We start from the raw sequence: 27171 nt of genomic DNA, 5'->3' as shown, positions 1-27171 counted from the left end.
AGAAGCCTGACAGCGTCATCGTGAGTTTCGCATCGAGTGTTGTATGCCGGTGACAATAATTAACGATCGAATCGAGGCTTCAGACATGGTGAAGGAGGTGCTCTCTATGTTCAACATCACGAAAAGTTTGCTGTGCGAAACACACTTTATAATATTATTTAAAATAAAATCTGTTCTCGGATTCTTCTTGTTCCAGGCAAAAATCTCACAAGCTGTGTACGTGCACATCTATATAAATATCCAATATGATTCTTGTAAACGACCACATTGAAAAAAACTGTAATTAATTGAAAATTTTTAAAGTGTATTGGCCTGTGTAAATTATGCTTTGAACAAAATTGAAAACTATCTTCCTTTTTTAAAAAAATTAAAAAATATGGTATCTTAAATCTTTAAAAATTAAAAGTATTTAAAACTCGGTTTAAAACGTCCGAAATTGTTATTATGTGAATTAATGATCATTTCGCTTGATAAATTTCGAATATTCGTGTAAAAATACACACACACACATACACACTTTTTTTTAGGGTATCCTGCACTTTTGAATCGGCGATGCACGCTCCTGGCAGTACATTTATTCGAGTGAATGACTCGATCGGCCAGGGCTTATTCAATTAAAGTTAATTAAACACATTTGTCACATTTGTCGCGATATCGGCATTCCGTACGGTCTTATCGGACGCGAAAAGCACGAGGGATCTCAACAGCGGTCGCCCTATCGCGTTTGAAGTCGTCTACAAAAGAATGACTCGCTTACCGCTGTAGTGATCCGATCAATCACGTTCGCTGGACGCCACGCACGCGATGCGAGAGAAGAGAGAAAAAGAGAAAGAAAGAAAAAAAAGGAGAAGCAGTGTGCGGCGCGTAAACTCGCGTAGACTCTTGGCCGTTTTTGTTAGCGGCTTAACAGTAAGCCGCGACGGAATTCTCGCGGCGGATCGCAAAAAAGCGCGAACCGTGTCGTTCGTCTCCGCGCGAACACGTTGCTCGGAGCGGCCGCGGCCGAGGTACGTTTGACGGCGGATCTTTGAAAGGTCGATCGTTGCTCGCAGTTATCTCCGCTGTCTTTCGATAAAATTACGATATTATCGCGTCCGATATCAGTTGAGTCGCCGCACAGGAATTCCGGTGCCCATTAGAAATTTTACTCCTCGTCTCCCTCGCGTGCTGAATTCGCCGATTGTGCCTACTAAAACGAGCTAATTTCATAAAATTATATCAATAACATGTCAGTTGTTACACAGCTTATCGCTATGCTCAAATAACATTATCCATATATAAACAGCAATCGTGATATTTTCGAACGAAACATATAAATTCTACAAGAATTAGAACAAATTCGAAATGGAAGAAGTAAAAAAAATTGAAAAAATCGCGAGAAAGATTTATAAAAAAAAAGGATGTACGACACTTTTATTAGTCACATAATACATTTATTTTCAATATTTGTACGCTAGGCTGTACGTTTTTGATTGCAGACATAAAGAAAGAAGACGGGCTAATTTCTGCTCGTCGGTAACAGTGACGTCGACGCCTATGCTAGAGGCAGAATTTCGCTCATTAAAGCGAGCTTGTATGTCCGCTTCTGCATGTCAACCAGATCTTTTATCTACACGCTCATTGGACGAATTGAAGACTTTATAAATCTACATAGATTCAATTACAATTCCGTGAGCAAGTCTAAAAAAAAAAATCTATACGACGCGAGAGGAAATCGCGAGATTCCCTAAATAATTCCATAATTCAGATATTCTAGATTCCTCTCTCCCTAGACTTTTCTCTCCTTTCTCGTTTTACTATACAACGTTCACGGGGTATCTATTCATAGCAGAAGAGTAAAGGAAGAATTGTGTCTTGATGCGTGTGTCATAAAGACAACAAACTGCGCGTTTAATTGTAAGATAATATAAATTATTCGCTTATTAAAGGAAAGTCACAAATGGGCATTCTGTAAAGCTATATCGTAATGAAAGACGGCGAATAAACAAAAAATAAAAAAAACCGATGAGTATTCATCTATAAAGCTGAAATGTAGGTATATTTAATCAACTGCAATTATTCTCGCCTCGTATCTCATTTGCTCAACGTTACTCCTCAATAGGATTCTAATTGCGAAAAAGAAAATTAACTTTAAAATACGTACTTGAACAAAAGTCGTTCCCACCGATCAACATGCGAATCAATAAACATTTTGGATGTTCAAAAAACGATTAAAAATGTCATGCATGACTAATCATTTACATTAAGAAAATATACGTTGAATGTTCGCGACAACTTCCGGAGGCAGCTCGGTGAAAAGTGTATTCCAATCGTTCACAAAATCTCGCTGAGCAGACTTGATAAATTCCATAACCAGATTTTGCGTTTCTGTAAAAAAGAAAAAATATATTTACATATAAATCAGAGAAGAGATAACATCGATTTACCGATATAATTTTATCAATATTATAAATTAAAAGTCGGAAAGACATTTCATGCTAAATGAAAAATAACAAATGCTATTTTTTAAACAAACTTATATTAAAATACTTTACATGCATTATTTTCATGTTACTTTTCGTGAAATTTAGATACGCGGGTAAGTTAAAAGAAACAAAAAAGCATTATTTTAAGCTTTGAAAGGAAAGGCCCTTAAAATGCTTGTCATTAATTAAATACTCACCAGCATCGACAGTCTTTTCTTCATGTAGTATGATAACTGCGACTTTCAACAATGTATGAATGTAAGACTGTAGGAGAGTGACTCCGGCTTGATATAACGTAAGAATACTTTTAAATACGGCTTTATGCTCCTGAAAGTCTGCCTTCAAAGGTAACTGTTCAACAAAAACTGGAAATACTTGTTCAAGTGGCAAATTCGAATAATTCGTGATAATAAGCCGTGCAATCGCCCCAACCACGTTATCACGTGTAGCTGCATCCGTCTCTTTTGCAATGGCACACGATAAAGTATGGAGAATATTAGGATAATGTCTGTGGAATACTTGTTAAGGAATATATATTAAAAATTTTATCTGATTGTAATTATTTTTGTGAAAATCTACCATATAACTATAAAAAATTTACAATTGCATTTCTAAAATGGAATTATGTAGAATAGTTTTCGTATAGTACTTATTTTTGAAATTTTCAATTATAAAAAAAAATAATTTTAAAAAAATTGGAGACATTTTTCCGATATTTGATTTCCAAATGTCTTCTAATACTGAATTTTTAATACTCAATATAACATATTATTGAATAGCGAATAATTGGAATAAATAATGGTGAATACATTTGATTATTATAAGATGACAAAAGGATACGGATAAACAGCTTCTTTTCCGTAGAAAGCAAGTTCTCCGATTCCGAAGAAGCAATTGCTACGAACTTCGCTGCAGGGGTCCTGGGCCCCAGTTTGCAGAAAAGTAGGAAGCAGTTGCTGGACAAACGCAGCCGTCATGTGTCTAAGTCCGGGCAAGCATTCAGCTATCGTACCGATAGCGAAGGATCTTTGCCCTTCCGAATTATCCATTTTCTGTAAGCATTTGAAGCTAAGCTAGAATTAAAATCGCGAATTTTCCGAGAAATGCAAGTACAAAATCGGCAGTACCAGTCTTTTTAGAAAGAAAGGCAACATGGTTTGAAAGTAGAGTGCAAAGTCCTCTGCTGAGAGCACTCTTCCCAAACTGGAAAACACAGTCCCCGCGCATTCTATCAGTAGCTCGTCTTGTTCGGCTTCGGTGTCAATGCCTTCGACCTCTTCCTGATCCTGACACGCTGTTTTGTCTACGACAAAATTTATAATTCCGAATTACGCGATACTGATTTATTAAAATAACCGAACGTAAATAAGATACGCAACGCAAATACCTTTCATCACGTCCATCACACAATTTATTATGGCTTCTTTGTGACCCACACCGACGATAACATCCGATTTGACTTCTCTTAAAAGTTCCTGATACGCCTCCAAACCGCAAATGGCAACTGTCGGCTCTTCGTCTAATCTTATCAGTTCCGACAATTTCGGGATAAACATGGAGAGGGCCTTCAGCAGTGCCTTTTTACCTTCGTCGGTATTGATTTTCGATAAATTAATGCAGAACTGTAATAGAGCCTCTATACTCGCTTTCCGTATATCTTCTTGAGGATAATTGATCAATTTAAAAATCTCTTCGAAGGATCTTTCGAGGTATGGCATAAACGCTTCTCTGTAACAATATTTTTATTACATAAACATAATTAATTCAGTTATTAGGCTATTCATCTGTAAAGAGAAAAACCTACTCTGTATATTCGGCAATTTCCCTCAGCGCCATAACGCTTTCTTCTTTCTCTTCCATATAGGCGTTCTCAACGCTATAACCTTCGACCTCGTCGTTATCATCCTCGTTATCCGTGCATTCGATGTCTTCTTCTTCGTCCTCTCGTTCATTCTCGGTGTCGCTGAGATCGTCGTAAACTGTGAGAGCGTTAGCGTCGTCGTCCTTAAAATGCATCTGCAACAACGGTGTTACATTTACGCCATTTCCGGTTATGGTCTTTCTCGACTCTCGTGATTCGTGCAATAATTACCAAAATCCCATCCGCGCTCCGTATACTCATTATCATGTACTCGACAATTTCGGGCAGGGTCACAGCCATCTCCTTCTTCATTACCGTGCTGATAGCGGCGAACAGTCCGTAGAGAGATTTCCGCAAGTCCGGATCAATCGTACTTCTCAATAGTTTTATTCCAAGATCGAGTGACGTGGCCGCCAACGGGGCGAAATGTTCCTTGCCTATCGACCTGGCTATCACTCCGAGAGTATCTAAAATTATTAGAGATGTAAGATATAGAAAATATCATTACAGCGCTTCACTGTAACGCGATTCTCACCACGGAGAGAATTTTATTTTTAAATTTATCCTGCAAATCATGTTAATCGTAGGACGACATAGTATTTCGACGAATTTTATGTGATTTTCACTATATTTTTTAAATATATACTACAACAAATTTATTGTAGTGCACAGTAAAATTTGTCGAAATATTATGTTGTCCCACGATTAACATGATTTTCAGGGTAAAGTTTAAAAGGAAATTCTCTGCGTGCACTAACCGACTGCCTGAACTTGAAGACACATGTTTTCCTCGCTCGGCTCCGTGGTAAGATAATTGTTGAGAATGTTTATGATAGTTTCGAAATACGGTAGCATATGCTCCTTGCTGGCGCAAGCGGCGGCGCCTATCGCGCTCAAGGTAAGCTCCTTCACGTGCGACGACGTGTCCGCGTTCAGGATGTCGAACAGCCTCTCCATCAACTTCGGCAGGTACGGTAGGATCCTCTCGTGCAAGTTCTCGCAGAACATCTCAAGAGCGTAGAACATACGGCCGACCGCGTGCGGCTCCTTCTTCTCTTGCTTGATGTACGAGCACACCTGGCCGAGGTATTCGAACAGTACGGGCAACAATTCGGACGAGTACTGCGAGATCTCCGGTTGCAGGTGCTCGGAGTATTGTCCCAAGGCATAAAGCGCGGCGTTGCGCACGATGGGCGAGGGATAGGAGATTCCCTCGCAGATACATCGCAGAAAGAATTCAAGGTAGTTCGAACGGATGTATTCGGCGCAGCCTTCCGCTAGCACAGCTATAGCCACGTACGACGTCTTCTTCACGTAATCATCTGTGTTTCTGATTCCAGGTTCGATGTGCCGCAACTGTGAAATTAATATCTCTTCACTTTGGAACAGTTTTCTTAAATTTGATAGAGAGAATAATTAAAAATGTAAAACAACTAACATTTGTGGAGATGAAAAACGCATAAATTCATTCGTAATATTGGTCGATATCAATTAATCAATAAAACAAGACATTAAAGTTACATATAATATAATTCTATAATTAAAATTCTCTGTTACGATAATTTTTTATTTCTAACACTAGTAAAATAAATTCCAAAGCTTACCAAATGTGGAATTAATTTCTCCGGCGGCAAATTCATCGCGAGCAAGTCCAAAGTTTGCGTAGCGCTCGTTAAAACGGTATTATCATTTTCTGCATTTGAATAATCATCGTCTTCGTCTGGCTTACTCATCATGACTGCGAATAACATGTCTGCAAATCGCGAGAATCAATTAAGTGTCTTCCTGCCAATACTAGGGCTAATTACTATAAGAGATATTGCTGTCGCTCACCGACGATAGGTTCCACTAACTTGTGCTTCACAAGAGCCTTTTTCTTTAATCTCGCTAGCCATCCGATAAAACTGATCACCCTAACTTTCAAGAGTTCGTCCGTACGCTTATTGGCGATGATCGTAAGGCACATATGGACAAGAGGTTTCACGTGGGGTGTTATCACGGTAATCATATTCTCGCACAATTCGTCCAGCAAGTCGAAACTCTGGATGGCAAAAGTGTCGTTTTCGGTTTCGGAGAAGGCTTGAATCGTGGTCATTATGAGCGGCATCATTGTAGCGTACGTGTGCACTGTCTGGAATACATACAGACGTATTTATTTTAACAACGATATTTGATAACAATCGACATTGGGGTGACGCGTGGCTACGTGTAGGAGCGGCTGACTCGTAATCGGCAGATCCCAAGTTCGAACACAACCCTCACCCCATATATATGTATATGTATAGTTTACAAGAGGTGTTCTGAGAGATTTATCTGAATTTTTATAAGAGACTCGAAAGTGTTTAAAAAAAAGTTCTGTATAAAAGTGCACGATATATAATAACTGTAATCCGTTTCAGAAACGGATATGTAATACAATATACAAGTAAATAAACTTGTACTAATAACATACAATGACTATAAACATTGTATATATAGTAAACAATGTATATGTAATAAAGTAATGAAAATTTAGCATGAACCTCACGTGCGACACCAATCGTTTCGTCGTGTTTAGCTACAGAAAGACGAGATGTCGCAATGTGTTCAAAATGTAAAGTAAATATTAAACTAATACAAACATACAATGATTATAAACATTGACTGTGTATAAATATAAGAAAATAATGAAAATTTGGCATAAACACCACATACAATACCAACCGTTTCGTCGTGTTTAGCTGCAGGAATGAGATGTCGCAATGTGTTCAAAATGTAAAAAGCAGCAGGGTTTCCTAAGCTCTGAAGACTGCTCAACGTTTGAGCGAGGAGCATTACCAGAGATCTGGCATGCGAGGTATAAGCATCCGGAGTAACGTCTGTCATAATTGATAAAGTATAAAGGCCTAGCTAGAATGAAACATTTCATATCATAAAATAATTAACAGGCTCTTGAATATTCTTCTTACAAAAAAAAATGTCCAAATTGAATTGAATCTCTCTTGATTGTATATGATAATCAACATGATATTAAACATTCATTTAATATCGCTTTGCAAAAAAAAGTTGATATTAAGTTGACATTTAGTTTTTTACTTACTTCTTTATCCTCCAATCTTTCACTCGTGATTAACCGTTGCACATAATGTATAATTTCTGGCCAGCTATTTGTAGGTAATTCATGTTTAACAATAACACCTATTAATTGAGCTATACTATTTCTAACCAAGTTTACCGATTCATGTTCTAGGGCCTGAAAAAAAATATAATAGATAACGTGAAATAACATTAAAATAATTATAAAAATTGCTTAAACCATAAAATCTCTAGTTCTGTCATTCTTAATATCTTTGCCTTTTGCCAAGAGAATATATCTTCCAGTTTAAATATCCTTTAGGATTTGCAATAATAACCTTATTTCAACGTTTAAATAAGCAATACAACTTCGACAGATTAATTTAACGTGTACATACAAAAAACTTTATAATGGAAATATTGAATGAATTCAATAATGATATGAAAATCTGTGACTTAAATTATAGATGTGCAAAATACAAATTTCTCACCTGTAATATAATTTTCTTAAATTCGGTTCGTACAGGTACAGACAATTTTGTCCAGTACTTTCCCTTAGTGTAACGTCTCCTAAGAATGAGAGTCGCATACTGCCGTACCTAAAAACAATCCATTTGCCATTTACATGTATTTGCTCAAGGTGATGAAAATCGACTTGATTACTGTAATGAAATCACGAACCTCTGGATTCGACGACGTTAGGACAAGTTGGTACAAAGCTGGCACACTTTCGGGATTCTGAAGTACTTTCTTGAGCTCCTTAGTTGCCTGAAATTAGATGCATAGATATTACAAAACGATTTCCGGAAAAGTTACCGAATTGTCGTCTAAACTCTAAATATTGCAACAGATGACAATAATAATAGAGAATGATAATCAAAACAGAAGACGGACGAGCTGAAGATCACGTTGCAAACAAGAAAATTCTGTGAATCCGCGAGACAATTTCGCGAGTGTCAAGCGATATTCATCTCAGTAAAACCGAGGATGAAACACACCAACTGATCGAACGAAACGAAAACACGTGTTCGCGAGGTGCCTTCAACTCCGATGTGACAAAGGCAAAATACGTTGAATATCGGGCACGCACGAACCTCCTGTATTGTAGCGCTGTCGGACACGAGCAGATTCAACAGCAGGCGCTCCATTTTTCCCTTCTCCTCGAATTTTTCCTTTGCCTTAGCCGAAAGGTAGAAATTCGCTCGAGAGCACAAACGGAAGGTCGACCCGAATGCTGCCCACCGCCGCCATTCAGACCTACGAGGGACCTGTTCGGAGCATCGTGATCGTGATTCAGACCTGTTGGCGACGTCTATGCGCGGATGCGGCCGATCAGCCGATGCGCCTCGCCGTCAGAGGGCCATCTTGTCGGCGCGGCCGCGGCGGTACCTGACCTTTTCTTTGTTTTCTTTTTTTTTTCTCTCTCCTAATCACGACATTCCGCTGATCTCAAATACCGTAAAGGCGATCGTGATTAAATTGAGAAACGGCACAAACGTGACAATCGACACACCTGAAGTTTCTTCATTGAGGAACACGGCTAAAACGATATACAGTAATAGGTATGTAGAGCACATTATGCGTATATACATACATACAATTGCAGCTAGGTATCGGATTGTAATGTCATTTTTTATTTATTCATTTGATCTCATATGTTTACATAATATTTTCTCTTACATTTTATCTCTGTCAGATAATACATCATAATTATTTTAATTAATATAAAAAAAATGTATATGCTAATATGCCATCGACGAGGCATTCGGTGCTAAGACCTATAAGTATGCGCACTGCTATTATCCACCAACGAGTATATCTCTCGTCGGTGCTTTTATTCATTACCAACGATTGGTCATGTCAACATCCTGTAAAATGAATTATCTAGCCGACAAATTCAAGACTGCAGGCTCACTCTGATTTAAAGACATGGTGAATGATATTTTTGAAATTTTATTTTTTTACATGCTAAATAATATAAGACATTTTTCTTTTAATCTTTATACATATACTTCATGAAATTTCTATTAATATGAATTAATTGTATTATTGCATAATTTATTATAATGCAATAGTATAATTCTCATAAATTAATATCACACACAGTTTAACGAAATTTTTAATGCTAATTACTACAATTTTTGTGCAAAAAATGACACAAATATTTTATAATAACTATATTTTGAAGTGCCTTATTACTTTAACTAGAGATAATCAATTTCATATAATTAAAAAATATATTTTATAAAAAAATTTATGAATTTTTGATTATAGTTAGAAAACACTTATTCATATTAATTACTAAAATAATTATTTTTTTCATTCTCGATATTTAATAATTGCAATAATCGCATTCACAATCAGTTATAGAAATGAATTATTTTAGTCGATTACCATGTTATAAAAATAATTGATCGAATACAGTAGGTACAGGAATATTACATTTGTCGTCGATATATTATTACTTTTGAATCAGATGCCGAGTGTAACCGTAGCCTGTATATCGTTGCAGCGCAACTCTTTTGTGTCTGGAGACGATTTTCTTTTTATCTAAACATCTACAAAAATCTTTTTTATTTAAACGCCCACGTAGCATAAATCGCTAGTCTGCTCGCTTTAGATCTAATCTTCCCGTATTGTGGACCAGTTTATTATTTTAGAACGAACTCCCTCCTAAGGAATGCCTGTTCTCCACTACCCTCTCGTTCACTTCTCATCTCGTTCCCTCTTTCTCTCTTTCTTATTCTCGTTCATGTAAAACCTTCTCGAAATAATGTAGTTATTCCAATTTTTTTTAATCAGTATTATTTTAAAAATTTATCTATGAATGCACGCGTGCAATCCGATCGTAGTTTAGCTTTCATCTTTTCTACTTGAAGTTGTTTTCTATACTTTAATGGTTCTACGAGTATTTTAACGTGAATTGACATCAGCAGATTATAGGCAGATTCGAACGAAAATTGCAACGAATTGGCATCGATTTGCATTCGCATTAAAGTTCGTCTTCTACTAGAGACGAATTGCAGAGCTCGCGAACATAAAATATGATGGCAGATCGTTGGCAAACGCAGCTTCTGCAGTTTCTGTCGATCAAATTGAATTGAATATATCCTACCATTATATTTTGTCGAGGAGAACTTTGCTACACTTGTGCCAATATTCTGTCGACAGCATTGCACGTACGGTAAATTCTATGCGATCAATTTCTCTCAAATTCAGGCTCATTCTCCCGACAATATTTGTGGCAAAGATTTATAGTTTATTTTCACGAAATTAACCCTGCTCAGGATACAGAATAAAATTTATGAAAGGCGTACATTAGACTTATCCTATAATTTCGAGATTAAAGCATTTTTATGCAAAGCTATCTTGAACACACGTGAACGATACTTGGCGTATCTTTATACGTACGACATGAAGCTTGACATGAGTGTCGGTACTTGAGCCGAGTAAGAGAGCAAATCTCGAGACTTACCTTCCTTGATCTCCTTGCACTTCTCATCATTTTTATTATCACTTATTTAATATGATACATAGTTGAATATATTTTTCTTAACAGATAAAAAAGTTTACCCGTCAATACACTTATTATTTTTTAAACAAAATACAAAGGAATTATAATTGAGAATCTATCATTTTTCAATTTTCACATTTTTAAAAATAATATATTAATGAACCGAAACGACATAACGAAAGACATAACTGTTACAATTTTAAAGTTAATTGAATAAAGCGGAAAGACAAAATTGTAAATATCGTCGTTTAATGTATATTTTTATTTAAGTTTTCGCAAATGTATTAAAAGTTTCTATTTTTGACTGAAGAGAATTGAAGTATGTTTTTTACTTCGCGTGAGGCTTATCTTCCACCTCGATGGAACGAAACATCGCCTCGGCAACACGAACACCAAAACACCAACGGAGGCTGTCAGCGACGTCGTTGAGTGACTCTTCTTGCACCTCGTGTATGCATTCGTCGTCGGCTTAATGTGCATTCCGCTCGCGACGTTCGCTAAAGAAGAATTCCTCTGCGCGCTATCTTATTCGCTCCCAATAGCTAGAGAACTTCGATTCGACGAAATTCGGTCACGAGGTCACTTTTTAATCGAGGGAAAATCTTGAAATTATGTCAAATTATTTAGATTTTTAGTTCGTGCAGCTTTGACTACGTTTCGTGAATTTAATATTATATGTAATATAAAATTACATAATGCTTCTCATAGCATAGTTGAAATATAGCTTAATTATTTTCTAATTAATATGAAGAAAAGCCTATTATTATAATATATATAAAGAAGAAATATGTTCACAATTTTTATTGTAAATTATATGTAATTATTTGTTGGAAGCAAAAGAGTTATATATTATATGACGTAAATGACGTGCATACGTTGCGTCCAAGTGATCTCTTCGCCATCGCCATACAATGAAGTAATTATTTCAAGTTCGCACGAAATCCCGAGCGATCGGAATCTGAGAAAAACCGTAGAACGGGAACGTCCCAATAATCCATCGGAGGGAACTTACCTCATAGAGAATCTCCCGAGCCGTTTCCTCCAACCGCACCGATAACGTTCTAAGATCAGCGGTAGTGTCAGCACTATTTCGGGAGCTGACAAGGACCGATCGCCGAGTCGCGTTTCCGCGATAGAGGAGCCGCGACTCCGTGGGTCTTACACCGCCACCGGACGCGATTTTCCCAAAGAACGACGGAGCCGGCGTTTTTCAACACGTGACAGACCTCTCTCTCTCTCTCCTCTCTCCTCGCCGGTTATGCTCAAATAAGGCGCGACCGTCGGACCTAAAAAGGCCGAAAAAGAAGCCTTCCGCCGCAGTCACTTTTATGGCGGGCAAACATGCCCTTCCAGCAAACGTGGCGCGCAGCGTTTCTTAACAGCAGCATGTTGCTGTCTGTCGCTCATGATGCATCCTGTCCGTCTACGAATATCTCAAAACATTTGAAATCCGACGTAACCGAGACACAAATCCTTACGCGTGAAAACCACGCGATCTTTATTTCAAAGAAACATCCTTTTTTTCGTCTATTTCATATTTCTTACAGAATACTGATCGGATAATATTTTCTCTTTCTTTTTTATTTTTCCTGTACAATTAAGAATTTTTATAACATTATAAGAAAATAAAAAAAAAAGAGAAATTTTATCGAAAAAATTAAATCGCCGCGTCATTGAGTTTATCCGTCACTCGATGACGCGTCTCCAAACTGTCTGATGACTGATGTTGGGGAATTTGCCAGTCGAGACGAAGTAAATATCTGGAAGGAGGCTTCCGGTATCAATAAACTGTTATCGTCACCGCAAAACCGTTGTGACGTAAATGATTCGTGTAGGGCTACTGTTTAGATGGATCATCTGCGTTTATAGCACGCATGACACCCCTTTGACGTCACAATTCTCTTGTATTTCCTCGTATCTATCTCGATGCTTATAATCGTCAGTATTAAAAATTAAAAGAAATTAATAAATATTTATCTTCTTTTTTTTTACAATTATTATGCTATATCTAATATTGTTATGAAAAAAATCATTCATTAAAGTTTCGTGTTTCGTGAACAGTTATGTCATTTAATACGTATATCTGTTTGAATAATATCGGGTTGGAAAATTGGGCACGAGATCAATGAAGAGATCAACAGGGAATTTTCTTAGCAAACATTATTTAATTCTACAGACTTACTTTCTGTGTTCTAGACTTAAATTAATTACATTGATTAATGAATTATAAATACAAATAGGATACGGTCGAGATGCATCAACGTTTTTTTTTTTTTAAGCGGACGTATCTCTCGACGCATGTCGCGTTACACGCGCTTGAGCCACAATCGATCGTGATACATCTTTTTCGTAATTATATATTTTACACTTTTCTTTTTACATACTTCGCTTATTCACGCCCGCAAATCGAGAATCAAACTATCCGCGCGTTATTATTTCTCGCATCATCGATTTATAAATCGAATTTTTGTTGGACTACAAAGATGTTGAAAAATCTGCAATTCTATGTAGAACTGTGTGCGCGTAAGTCAGTGTTTTCCAATTCTAAATAAAGCAAATATTAATGAACTTAATGAAGTATTAATTTTTATAGCTAATCTTAGCTATCGAAATTATGTCCTATTAATTCGAAAATATGTGCAATAATGTAAAAGCATTCAAACTAAAAGATTCAAGATTTATAGCTCACGTACTGAATTCAATAAAAAACTGCTAATTTTGTATAAAATTTAACTTATAATTCCGCATTCGTTTCTTCCAAGCTAGACGATATCGGATTCGGAATGCACGTAATGAGAGACTTTAACTTAAGGTTTGCTCACGAAAGTGCTAGGTGCGTTCAACGTTTGAGATACGAAACTTTCAATGAAAATAATTTTACGGATTTAATAACTTTTTTCTTGTCTTCGCCAAAAAAAAAACGTCTTCACATACTGTACTTGATCTGATCGTAGTACATCGTCGTAGGCGGAGGTGTCGACGTGTGATGAATATTCGTGGAAACTGTGCCAGGTATGTTGGATATGCTCAGACCGCCGAGATTGCTCAGATTTAACGAACCCAATGAACCCAGGGAGCTCAGGGTCACCGAGCTTCCGGGATGCGCGAAATAGGATGGTTTCCGATCAACAATGCCGCCACCGGAACTGTTCGAACTGGAGCTGGAATTGGTGCACTGCATTTTTATTCCTGAAACAGATCGGCAGATTCCCATATTATTTCGAAGTTAACGTGTATCGGTTTCGTATAAGATCACCGCTCAAAGTACTTGAAAAATCTTTTTATTGCCCTAGAATTAATTTCTTCTTAGCGAAATTATAATTAAACTGTCAAAAAAATTGATATCTAAATCTTAAATTATCCTCTTAAAGTCGATTATTAATATTTTGTATTTTTCAAGTAGCTTTCTCGAGGACTAACGATGTACTCGTGCGAATTTCTTTTTTCTTTGTCCATTTTAACGTAAAGTGTGAAGTCCGAAAATATTTGATTCCGATCTTAAAACATTCTACGTATCCGGATGAGATTTCATCCAGTTTTGCTACTTAAGACTGCACGCGGTGTAAGAGTAATGGTGGAAAGAAACGAAAGATCTCACGATAGAAATTGGTACTTGGGGCAGGCATCCATAAATCTAAAGCTCCGCCAGTTCTCAAGTAGCTTCCTCTCGACCAGCCACTTCACTCGTGTCTCGATTTTGTTCTGTTTTTTTCCCTCTTTCTCTTTTGCATCCTCATATTAATTTCACAAGTGGATCACAGAGTTGCTCGATTCACTTTAAAAAATCTCGTTGACCATTTCTTTTTTCTCGCAAGATTTCTCAAAATATTTGCACAGGTCGAACAAATTTTTAATCCTTTAGATCTTTTAGATATTACTTTAAATATTTTAACTTCCTCAAGGCTTCGAAATTGCGTCACGTCATTCCTCGAAAATTCGAAGATTGGCGAGTTCTCTCGATTCGACATCGCGACGCCTCGGAGCGACGTCCACGTGGGTGGTCCGATGGCGCTGCTGCCAGTCAAAATCCCTCTCCGTGGATCCAAATGCTCTCGGCGACCGTGCTCGCGCCATTTCTTCTTGTTCTTCTTTTTCCTTTTCTCTTCTTCGCGAGCGCACACGCGGCAGCGCCCGCGCGAGGATGCTGCAGGCTTTCAAGGAGCACAGAAGTCGCTTCTAACCGAATACCGGCACAACAGGCCATAGTTCGGAGCAAAGAGATCGCGCTCCAGAAATATACGGAGAGCGCGGCGTGTAAGAAGAGTAAAAAGACGTGCCTACGTGGCGTCTGTGTGGATCGATCTCGTTTACACTTCACTGTGACTGACGGAAGACGGAACAAGAAGAAGAAGAAGAAGAACAAGAAGAAGTCTGCGGTGGAGGAAGCGTGGGTGGCGGCGTTTATCTCCTGTCGATCCGCGTTGTATCGAGATACAGAGGGAAGAGACTTACCCTCCTTAATCGAGATTAGACCGTTCGCAAACCGGGATATTTGTAGAATCTTAGAAACACGCTGGTGAATATTTTTCGCCGCTTACTTCGTCCAAATTAGGTACGTCCGTATGTGTGGTGTCAAATTACATATAAATAAAATATGTCAGGAGTTTTTTTTTCTGAGTACTTCAAACGTTAGTTTTGAATTTGCAGAAATGGCTAGTCTATAATAAATAATCCGATCATTTTTTGCTTTGAATTAATTTTTCTAAAAAGCGCATAGCTTTTTTCAAGAAAAAAACCTACAACTTTATTCGAGATTTATAAAATTGTCAGGCTAATTTGTTTTTTAATTGTTGGCTAATAGTTAGTCGAAAACTTAAAAGAAGACTTACGAGGGTTTAAATGTACAATTTGCGGATCTCGACATGCTGTCGGTAAGATAACGCCGTAAATATTACGATGTTCCATTCTCCGTAGGGTTAAGGCCGAATTAAGTCACCTCGTTTATACCTCCGATAAATATTTAGGCAATAAACGATTCGAGCGCGCACTTGCTAACACGCGACTACGCCGGAGAGGCAAAAAGCTACATTTCAGAAGTGATTATTTTGAAGCATGGAGCGTCTAATTATCATATCGCATTTATCTATCAAATAATCTCTTGCTAAAATATAACAAAATATCAATATAAAAAAATTTAAATGAGGAAACGTACTTGTGATATATAATAGACTGCGAATAAAATATCGCTGCAGATCTAGTAAATACGATATATATCTTTGCCTCGCATGACGTGATGAAAACTGTCAAGTGTTTCGTTACCGTTGTCATAAAACGCGGTGTTAACGAGCGTTTTATTATCGCGTTGTTGAACGCAGACGCTGGCTAAATTAATCTCGCGAGAAAAGGAAACGACGCCTCAGTCTTACGGCGGGTTACACGTGTTAAGTTACAAGGTACAAGTTACGAGTTCGAAGCGTCGTATAGGCGTGACAGGGACGTCGCCTCGGTTAATCGTTTCTGTCAGCGGCGACGACGCACACTGTATCTACCCATCCTGTGTATTTCTGCAGTGATATTAATCTTTTTAACGTGTTATTATGACCAATTAAAATTATCTAAACATACCAATAAATAATTTAAATACTTTATCATATATACATTTTTTTAAAAGTAATTATGTGAAAATAAATGTAACACGTTTACATGTTTATACTGTTTGTAGATATAACTACGTAAATGCAATGAAGATTTATTGAGGATGTAATTAAAAAGAATTAAATTAAATATTAAATTAAGAAGTAATAGTAAATACGTTCATACGATTAAAATTATCATATATTAAATTATCAGAGCGATAAGATACGAGAATTAAGAATTTCGAACTAAGCAGATCCAATCAAGTGGGAATTATATTTTTATATAATAAAAAATTATCTCTATTACATCGATTTGACGAACTGTGACCTGATATGCCCATGAAATTCTAGCTATAGAGGAAGGATGGAAGGCTCGAAAGAATAGTCGTGCCGTGGTTTCACTTTGCAGGACACGGCGCCTGAAAGATCGTAAACTGTCTCCAATTTTCCAGATGGCCCCTAAATGACGTCGCGGATCCGTCAACGTTATCCTCGCGATGCAAAAAGAATTTAAGGGTCGCAGGCACGATTTCGCTGCATTTGTCGTGTCGTGTTCTGTGGTCTCGTATTTTATCAAGTTTGCATTAAAAAAAAATTTTCAATAACAAAGTAGACCGCTTCCAACTCGAGTTCTCGCATTACCTCTAATTATCACATACATATAAATTTTTTACGTCTCTCATTTTTAGTTCGATCCATGTTCCATTATTTGTAAGTTTGTTTTCTATTTCGTATTGTATTACATATTATTACAAATTACATAACTTAGGATCCTTAACATTAATGATCCTAAAGTTTCGTTATTAAAATTTCAGAGACTTTTCGGATCTGTAATATTTTATAATATTCACTAAAAGCCTTTGTATAAGCTATTTAAGAATTAATGACATAAACTCATAATATAAATAAGTGATACATAAAAGTGGTAGTTATTATAACCGCTTTCTAAATTTATTATAACTAATTTTTAGCAATTTGCAATATTTTGGAAATTAATAACATGATTAAGAATATACACATGTATACGACAAAACAGAAGATGTCGTGAAATGACACCGCGACTCACCATGATCCGCGGCAGGAGTCTGACATCCGCTGTGCGGCGAGCTGACGTTGGTCACGGGGCTGCTGTTACCACCCGGCTGTTCCTGCATAGATTGCATGGTGATGTTCACGCCGTGGCCGGCAGCATTGTTGACACCTGCGAGACCATAACCGACGTAATAATCCTGCCCGGGCGCTTGAGTGGTGGGCGTCGAGTTGGCACACTTATAGCCCATCATGGCTTCGTCCTTATAGTCGGTGTGATGTTGCGGATGATGATCCTTGACAGTCGAGAATCCGTCGGCCGGCGGCCTGTACGCGGTCAGCTGATCCTGGCCGCGGGCACTGAAAGCCCCGGGCTCGCTCTTGAACGTCACCAGCTCGCCGTTTCTGTAAACCGACGGCGTCGTCTCGCCGGTCTTGTACGTGACCTCGGTGGTCTTGTAGGTCACCTCGGCTATCGGCGGCACCCCGGATTTATACGTCGCCGGGCTCTCCGGGTATGCCCAGTCAGCGGACACCGCCGCGCTCGGCCCGTACATGGCGTACTCCTGGTAGTTCTGATACTGATTCTGGTAGCCGTTCGCGTAGTCAATGCCACCGGGACCGGTGGCCAGATTCTCGTAGGGACCGGGCGTCTGCACGCCGACTCCGGGACCGGCGCCCGAGTAGTACTGCGGATACTGCGGCTTCAACGCCTGACACTTGCGCCGAAAGCCGCGCGGTCGCCGCCGAAAACTGCCCTCCTCGAACATGTACTCGGTGGACGGGTCGATGGTCCAGTAGTGGCCCTTGCCGGGCCGACCCAGACCCTTAGGCAGCTTGATGAAGCACTCGTTCAGGCTGAGATTGTGGCGCACCGAGTTCTTCCAGCCCTGATAGGTGCCGCGGAAGAATGGAAAGCGCTGCTGTAGAAATGAATAAATCTCCGAGAGGGTCAGCCTCTTGCCCGGACTCGACTGGATCGCCATCACAATCAGCGCGATGTACGAATACGGCGGCTTCTCCTGGCGCCGCGCGCCAGGTTTCCTCGCCTGCATCTCGCTGCTCGTCGGATTGCACATGAGCGGCTCCAAGCTCGTCTCCTGGGGCAGACTACCCGCGCTCATCGGCAGCACCGCCGATCGCGCGGCCACCGTCGAGGAGTTGGGATGCACGACGACTGTCTGCTCCTGTTGCTGGTGCAGGCTGCCGACGTCGGACTCGTTCTTCATGGCCAGCCGCATGCTCTCGGCGCCGACGACGTCGCGGGGCACCGATGGCACGATCACGCTCTGATCCATCGAGCTCTAATTCCCGACCGTCAAAGTCCGCCCGTGGTGAACATCTTACACGCGAATGTACGCCCTCGGATTTCCACGGGGCGATATAAGTACCACACAATCTTTGAATACACTATACGCTGAAGATTTCTTCGAGTGACGCGCGGCGCGCAGCGATAACACGAAGGATTGCACACAAAAAAAAAAATTATCGCCACGCGGTGTACTTTACGCGAAAATCAACATCGAGCCGATCCGATCGAGGATCCCATCGTTCCGCGGAGCAACGACCCCCGCCGCCCGTAGGGGGACCTTCGCCGCCTTCCAGTAAGCGCGACGCCGAGGTCGCGGATATTTACACGGTCGGATGTAAATTGTTTGCGCGATTCCGCCGCGGAGGGGTCAATTATTTAGACTCGCTTCGTCGGCGCGCGTAACGGGCTTACGTCGGGGCCGCGAGTCGCTATGATGCGCCGCTAAGTGTTTTCGGATGACTGCCGCTCGCCTCGCATGGCACGGGAGCGGAATCTGGACCGCGGATGACGTTGATCACGGCGTGACAGGGTCAGAGACGGGCGTCCCCCCACGTGGGCGGTTCGGACGAAGTCGAGCCACCCGGGACTCGGATTGGTCGTGGGTTGATGTTCCATATGAAAAGCCGGATGCTGCGCCCAATGGCGCCCTGAACCGCCTTCGACTCCAACGTCTTCTCCTTCATCGTCACCGAATTATGGGAAAGTGAATTGCGTAATGGCGTTATTTGGATTCGTCAGATGGTACGTGACATCGTCCGACTCATTACATTCCGTTACAATTATTACAAGGATGTTATCATTGTCCTTGATGCTGCAGAAAGAGCTAGAATGGATAAGATTTGATATTCGCTCGTTGGAGCAAAATCAAAAGTGTATGCTCAAGAAATTAAGAAATATTTGCAAGAATCCGCATGATATGATTTTAGAACTCTGAAAGAATCCAGAGGATGTCTAAGAATTATCTGAGAAATGTCTCGAAAATTCAGAAGCATTCTTTCAGTTTTTTCATTTAATGAATTCCTCAGAATGAGACACTCGCGAAAAAATATAATTAACCGCAAGCTCAGAAAACATCTGAAAAATATATGTCATAAAAATTTCAGATATTTTTTATGTTAAGCTACATGGCTTTATCGTGATAGCGATTAAAAAAAAAATAACGACCAAGATATACCATCGCTTTAATGGATGAATCGAATTAATCTGAATGTATCAATATATTTTAATAAAATAGTAATTAATAATGATTGATAAAAATTGTCAATTCTAAATATTAAATTTCGTAATAATAATTCTTAAATTAAAAATCTATTGAAGTTCTATTTGAATTTTAAATTTTACAAGATTTTATTTATCTATTTGTACTTTGTCGAAATGTTCAACCGCTACACTGTTAAATCTAGTGTCAAATTGAACCTCATTTAAGTCGCCAATGCTCTTATTATACTTAATAAATAGTTATTTTTAACTGAAACAATACAGTTACTTTTAAATAAAACAACAAAATTTAACCCAGATTTGGATTAAATTTGAATTGTTTTAAATTATTTAACTCCATTGTTTTAGTAAAAGATAACTATTTATTAAGTAGGAGTGGCGACTTAAGGTTCAGTTTGACACTATAAATTTAATAGTGTATAACTGAAAATCTATTTGAAAATTTATTGATGTTTCCATTAAGGAAAAATTAGCTCCAGATTGATTAAAATATTCATGGATGTATACAATGATTTCAAAATATCGTGAATGTATTTGAGTACTTGATATCAGTTTATTGACGTAAAATTCCCGCCACGATGTAAACGATGTTCAAGCGCTCACCAATACCCTTTGCACGAGCGGTTCGTACTTAGTTTGCTTGAAAATTGCAAGTGAGTATTGCCTCGTCGGATATCGCTATCTTGTATACTCACGATGAGTAATGTATCCGTCTTCGGAATCGCGCGGTGCACAGCCGCGAATGCATACGACGCGAAGATGAAGAGAAGCTATTGGTCCATTTCTTAGCCAACTGGATGCTGCGGATTTTGCTCCGCCTGTAGAACCGCCTCGACTATTTACTCACGACGAGAGTCATTGTCGCAAAACGGTAATTTTTTCATTGAGCAAAAATCTCCTATACTAATTTTTTTTTAATTCGGGCAATTCAACATATTGCTGCTGTAAAACAAAACTGGATAAAAAATTGAAGTTATTTATCTATTAATAAATGAATTACTAACATATTAATTTGACTAATCTAAGTATCTGATTATTTCAGTCGAAGCTTTCTTGAAATTATATTTCCAATATTTTATCTCTAAGAAGATAATTAATCGAATGCTTAACTGGATTTATTTTCCATGAAGATTTGGAGAATTTAAAAATGTTGTGTTATTTCGAAATATATATTAACAAATTAATATACAGATAACAATATTTTTAATTATATATGTGTACCACATTCAAACATCCAGAAAATAGTTTTTTTCTTTTAAAATGCTAGATAAAGTATTATCATATATTTTACAGTTTGGTCACCATATAATTATAATTGATTCCGTAAAGGCTAGAAATAATTTTCTGGCGCATGATTATTGCTGCACGTGTAGATCATCGTATATCTTCTAACGATGCTCAGGCAATCGTCACTCGATACCAATAAGAATGTCAGCGATCAAAATGTCAATGTCGATCGATCGGGACGAAATTATATGTTTATTCGCCGTTACGCGTGACCGAGTGTCGAATGACCAACGACAGAAAGAGAATTCATGCCTTATCACGGTGCTCTGTTCCACGTGCTTCACTTTATTACAATCCTTGAGAGATTGGTCCCGAAGGGATGGTACTTTCAAGAGGTCGTAAACGGGAAATTTTACTCGTAAAATACGAGAGTTTGCAGTGATACCCACCCTAAGAGAGTGCATGCGCTAAAAAGGGAAAGTAGAGAATGCTATAAAATAACGAAACGTAATCCAGATAAACTGTACAGAATTTATTTGTGATAACTGACATAGCGATTGTCCACGGTATAAAAAATCAGTCTCTAGTTTAGAAACTTCTACTTAAATTTTTATAAACAAAAATCGACAATTTCTCGTGCACGATTGCAGCAATAGACATTTAATTTCTGAAGAATTTGGTTGCGCAATATTTTTTTTTAAATCATATTGGTCAAGAAAGAAGACAGAGAATAGGTAAATCTATTTACCAAGAATTCATTTGTTATCAGTCAAATTGGATATTAGAGAAATGGTGGGCGAGGATGTTAGACCACACGGTGCATGCTGTAGACCACGAATTCTCAGGAGGAGTTTGTTTGCCTTAGAGCAAACGAGCCGACGAAAGAGGAGCAACACGGCCATCTTGTCTCTGCCTTCGTACTTCCTCTCTGCAACGAGCGCCGGTTCTTCTCCCCGCGATCTGCGTCATCTATCCGTTTTCTTAGCTCTAATTAGGACAATGAATATCGATATCGTACGTAGCAAGTTTTTCAGACTACAGAAATTCTGTAAAAGGAATTTGCTTCAATACGCGAAATAAGAATATTCAGTAAATTAATTTAATTCGATACGCGAATGTAATCTTTGTTCGTCAATACTAAAAATAAAAAGTTAAAAGTTTTTTTAACTCTTTACTTTTGCAACAATATTTCTATACTTAACGTTCCTATATTTATGTGTAAATATTAGTGTTAAAGGAATTCTTTTCAACTTACTTGAAAATTGATATACTTTTTGAACCTAATTTTAATAATAATGTATATATTATTATATTTTGTCATTAATTTTGTTATTCTAAACATCAATTTCAATTCTGAAATCTTTAAAAAATAAACTCGAATCTTATATGATTCTATCATATGTTGATTTGTTTTGAAAAATTGTGTTTTAAAGAATACAAATCCAGAACTTAAGATTTGATATTACTACTTTTAACTTGTTTAACGTAAAAAGAGGATTCTCTAAAGAAAAACTTGTAGAAAGAAAAAACGCGGATATCCATTACGACAATACTTATATTTAAATGCCCAGCTCAAGCGAACATTCACTAGAATCAGTGGAGACTAGTAAATAGCCCTCGTGTCTTAAGGGTTGAAAGTCAAGTGTTTTGGTCCTCGTGATGATCGCTTTTCTCTTCTTCCTTCGAACCGAGAGAGAGAGAGAGAGAGAGAGAGAGAGTGAGAGAGAGAGCAACCCTCGTGGCACCGCCTGTTTACCGTTTACCGTTTTACTACTTTCGAACCCTCCCGTGACATTTTCTGCGACAGCTTCAAGTGCCTCTCCAAGGAAGAGTAATTGGCTTCTGCCATAAAGAGGAAAATGAGAAGATGTGTGGCACATCTCGGATCGGGTGACAATCAAATATTTGTACACAGGACTTTGACTTTAACGCTACAGGAAATATCAACGTAACTTACCACTTTACTTTTCGTCTATTAATTTCTATTCGCATCAATTGTTCACGTAACGAAAAAATAGTACTCCCAGCAAGATTTCAACGGGCGACTGAAGTCGGCGAGTTACAAGACAATCGAGCAACTTTATTGCGAGGGTCGTGGATGCTTTATTTAAGATAAAAGCGCTTTACAAAACCGGGACCACCCTAGAAAAACCCGTGTCGGTTGCACGTGTGCTCGTATAGGAAAACCGCAGACCGGAACCAGAGATTACGGTCAGGGCGGCTTCCGCGCGTTTATACGTATATGGCAGGGCGGTCCTTTTAATTACCTCGGCTGCATTTCCGAGTGATTGTGAAATGTGTGTGTGGGTGTGTGTGTGTGCTGTCATTTTTTCCTCTGCATGCAAATTTATTGCCGGAAAAATGTTCTTTCAAACGAAAAGAAGAGTGGACTATTTTATTATCTATATATATGTATAATCCTATATAGCAATTTCTTTTCTAAAAAGTATATTGTTTCTGTACTATTATAATTTCGTATTGTATTAGGAATTATACGATTGTTTAGACTTATGTCTATTTTGTCACGCATGCTTAGGTAGGTATAGGAAAAAGGTCAATAAACAGCCGCAACGATGAGGGCAAACTAATGCGAACACTGCAGGTACACGGAAAGAACGATTTTGTTGAAGGATCTAAAAATTTTGCTAAAAACAGATCTGCAGAAAATAATTTTTTGGAATATTTAAACTGATAAGCATTGCTATAATAAACGTTTCGATATTCTAGCAATGACTTTGACTTTCGCACAAAATTATTTTGATTATTGAACAAAAATTATTATCAGATCTGGATTCAGCAAAATTGTTCTTTCCGTGTAGCGAATTTTGAGCGGCAAGACGCGCGGTAAGACAAAACCGTCAACAGGTGCATTTGTGAATGGTCGAAGTCGGAACATGCCGCGGTAACACGCGCGTATCGGATGCGCGCTAAAAGGACAAGGAGAGGGTTCGTTAGGCGGCGCGGCGACCACGATCGACGGCGACGGTATAAAATTACGGTATCGTGTAAACAGAGAATCTCGTCGGCGCGTCTGATGGCGGCCTGGGTGGCCGACGGGTCCGGAGCTTCACGTGTTCTTCGCAAGCGCCGGAGGCTGCAACGGCGAGCGGGCTGGGCCGGGCCGAGCCGAGTCGAGCGAGCGAGTTTCTCTACACACAATAACTCCAACAAACGGTTTTATTTATAGTGTCCGCGTCGCCTTTTCCGACGCTTTTTCCGTCGGGAATCGCGCTAATTTTCTCACGCATTTTCATGGATCCGACTGCGCCGAGATCTCGACGCCGATGGATTTCCACAGCGGCGCTTCGTCGTGTTTGTTATCCTCATGCGATCTCTCCCCGTGGTTTATTGTATTACGGTTGAAGATCGCCAGGAGCGAGAATCATCGGGAACCACGTGAAAATTCGACGATCCATTTATAGATTTTTAACTCCGTAAATTTATCTGATCCGATCTGAAAATTTGATAAACCTTCGCGTATTGTATTTCGGCACATAGGTATAAATACACGAGGTCTCGCGAATCTACGAATAAACAGCTTCTGTTACCGTAATCGTTATCATCGACGTGATTAAAAAGTGTACTAACGTAGATTGCATTGGGGTAAGGCGCACGATCACCTACGGCGCGACCCCGCGGTTTTCGACAGAAATCCGCGTATAGAAGAACCCTGCGCTTTCCGAAATAACCAGCATGGCCGGATAAACGTGTCTTATTTTGAGAGCTAGCCTTCCCTCTCTTTCTCTCTCTCTCTCTCTCTCTCTCTCTCTCTCTCTCTCTCTCTTTCTCTTTCTCTCGGCACCGTCGAACCCCGTGATCTTACGCAAAAGAAACACTATCCAGACACTGCGTACGCCGAGGACGAGCCGCAGAAATCGGGAGAAATTACGGCGCTCGAGAAAAGCGGAGCAGACGAGTCGTGAAAATTTATGGAATTACCGTGTCCTAGATCGACGAAACTGCTTTTTATTCGCGTTGGCAGTGTGATACATTTTTTAGAAAGAAGAAAGAGAATGAAGAAAAAAAAAGAAATGGGCTAAGGGTTAATTTTTGATATAATTTACAAAATATCTTAGCGCTATTTACTAAGTATCGTTGGTCTTTGTTAAAAGTTGAATTAATCTAAATCCTCCCATTTGTTTGATTGTCACCATTAAATCCCTGCTAACAAAAGATTAATATAATTTACCTGAATATTGCTGACATTTTTCCCGCACATATACTGAATGCGGGAAAACCGCTCTATATAAGCAATGTAATAATTTATCGACCGTGTTTATTGCTTTTACCAAGTGATTTATGGGATTAGATGAATTAGATCGTATCTCGCGACGCGCCCTAAGAACGCGCCGAGATTTTTCACTGTTCGTGGCCGTACCCCCGTAGAGCTCGGCTGTTTACGCAACGTGTGTACCCCACTTAATCTCATGTTTTACTGTTTAGATCTTGACTACCGTAGGGGGTTGTTCCGACACGATCTCTCTGACGTTTCGTCCCGGACGTCTTCGTACTTTTTCTCCTCTGGCATCTCTCTTTTTTCTTTCATCGACGCAAAGCAGGTCCTCACGAATGTGTTCAAGGCGAACGATGCATACTTCTGCTGCGCGAGATAAGGCATCTGATGAAAACGAAGATCCGAGAAATCGGATTACTGATGACGTCGCGCAACAGCGCATTTCCATCTCGTTGTCTCTTACAATTAGTAACATTTTTTGTCTAAACATGTTCGAATTGCTTTAAATTATACACATACAATTTTTTATAACAGTTAGCAAATATACTTTTATAGCGGTTAGCGTAATTAATATCCTTGTAAGTTGAAATCATCGTAAAATAGAGGGAAAGTGTAATACAATAAAATAAAATGTGTAATATTAACACATAAATAATTGTTTAAACAATAATGTAAATTGGTTTAATAATTATTTCATTATTTGTCTTATATATTAGTTAATATGTCAAATACACTTTGCGTCAATTACACAGTTAACTTACAAAGATATAATAATTATGATTGATTACTTAAAGCAAACACAATGTAAGAGTGAGGTAAAATTTATTGTCGTTTTCTTCGTGCACGATCCACATGGAACTTGGAGCGTTACAGCTGCGGCCATCTTGCCGTCTCGAAGCTTAACAGCCTCGTTAAACATTAACGGCCGTTTATTAGAAGGCTCGAGCTACCGGAATAGAACGAGAAGTCGCGAATGCAACGCAGCTTTTACTCCGCGAATCATTGATGTCGATCCGCAATTCAGTTTTCCGCATTCCGATACTCATTATTGTCCGCTAAATGCATGCTCGAATTGTTTACGTTTATCGAAGACTGTCTTGAAACAGCTTAGCATAGAAAGAATAATTTAATTAAGTAGTTATAGAAATTTTTTGATTGATTTGTGGAGAATTATTGGAAAATTATTAATAAACAGATTAGTCCGAAATAATTTTACTTGAAAAAAAAAAGAATAGCTCAATTTTTGCTCAAGTTTTAATTTTATCATCAATTCATATTTTTATAACACACTCTTTTGTTAAGTTTCAAATCTAATTGCTGCTGTCAAATGCAAATTAGGAATTAACGAAGATTAATACTGTTTAAGATAATCATTCATTTAAGATAATTGACTCATGAATATCTATTAGAACAATAGTTTCCGCACATCGCGCAGCACCTTCCGGGAACCGTGTTCGCGACGAACCGGAAGATATAAATCTCAACTCTTTCTCCCACCTTCAAACGTTCACGGCGAGTCGGGGATCTCAAGACCCATCCTCTCGTAGGGGGTATCCCTTGGTCTCACGCAACATGCGGACAATTCTTTTCCATCAGCGTGGTGTTTACAGGACGGAGTATCGTTACGAGCTATCGGACGTGAACCATCTGTCTGAGACGTCCAGCGAAGAGCGAGAGACCG

General features: G+C 38.8%; 3 protein-coding genes across 9 annotated transcripts; 1 reads left to right on the top strand and 2 right to left on the bottom strand.

Annotated features, from left to right (window-relative positions):
• Window positions 1-12: 12 nt before the first annotated feature.
• LOC105459329 lies at window positions 13-2030 on the top strand. Of its 4 annotated transcripts, none has more exons than XR_975669.1 (3): window positions 13-97; window positions 197-1007; window positions 1479-2030. XR_975669.1 is itself a non-coding variant. In XM_011705266.1 (2 exons), the coding sequence occupies exons 1-2, from the start codon at window positions 86-88 to the stop codon at window positions 1642-1644; spliced, it is 213 nt and encodes a 70-aa protein (XP_011703568.1). In that variant the 5' UTR covers window positions 57-85; the 3' UTR covers window positions 1645-2030. The 4 variants fall into 4 exon arrangements, 2 of the variants coding, with proteins under 2 accessions (XP_011703568.1, XP_011703567.1); XR_975668.1 differs by having other exon boundaries at window positions 55-132; XM_011705266.1 differs by lacking the exon at window positions 197-1007 and having other exon boundaries at window positions 57-132.
• On the bottom strand, window positions 1385-8713 carry LOC105459330 (importin-4-like). 4 transcript variants are annotated; one of them, XM_011705267.1, is made up of 15 exons: window positions 8475-8713; window positions 8062-8148; window positions 7872-7979; window positions 7406-7558; window positions 7030-7215; window positions 6160-6457; window positions 5931-6079; window positions 5085-5682; window positions 4558-4793; window positions 4270-4481; window positions 3853-4193; window positions 3593-3768; window positions 3306-3517; window positions 2663-2973; window positions 1385-2367 (listed from the first exon to the last, which is right to left on the bottom strand). In XM_011705267.1, exons 1-15 carry the CDS (start codon window positions 8526-8528, stop codon window positions 2243-2245), a joined length of 3246 nt encoding a protein of 1081 aa, XP_011703569.1. In that variant the 5' UTR covers window positions 8529-8713; the 3' UTR covers window positions 1385-2242. The 4 variants fall into 4 exon arrangements, with proteins under 4 accessions (XP_011703569.1, XP_011703570.1, XP_011703571.1 ...); XM_011705270.1 differs by lacking the exons at window positions 1385-2367; window positions 2663-2973 and having other exon boundaries at window positions 3424-3533; XM_011705268.1 differs by lacking the exons at window positions 7872-7979; window positions 8062-8148; window positions 8475-8713 and having other exon boundaries at window positions 7030-7211; window positions 7406-7496.
• Window positions 8714-13049: 4336 nt separating this feature from the next.
• On the bottom strand, window positions 13050-19214 carry LOC105459325 (forkhead box protein A4-A-like). The gene is made up of 2 exons (XM_011705259.1): window positions 17537-19214; window positions 13050-14083 (listed from the first exon to the last, which is right to left on the bottom strand). Exons 1-2 carry the CDS (start codon window positions 18795-18797, stop codon window positions 13821-13823), a joined length of 1524 nt encoding a protein of 507 aa, XP_011703561.1. The 5' UTR covers window positions 18798-19214; the 3' UTR covers window positions 13050-13820.
• Between the last annotated feature and the right edge of the window lie 7957 nt (window positions 19215-27171).

The sequence above is a fragment of the Wasmannia auropunctata genome, unplaced genomic scaffold, assembly GCF_000956235.1.
Source record: "Wasmannia auropunctata unplaced genomic scaffold, wasmannia.A_1.0 LD334196.1, whole genome shotgun sequence".
Lineage (NCBI taxonomy): Eukaryota > Metazoa > Arthropoda > Insecta > Hymenoptera > Formicidae > Wasmannia > Wasmannia auropunctata.
This window is presented reverse-complemented; position numbering and strand designations above follow the sequence as displayed.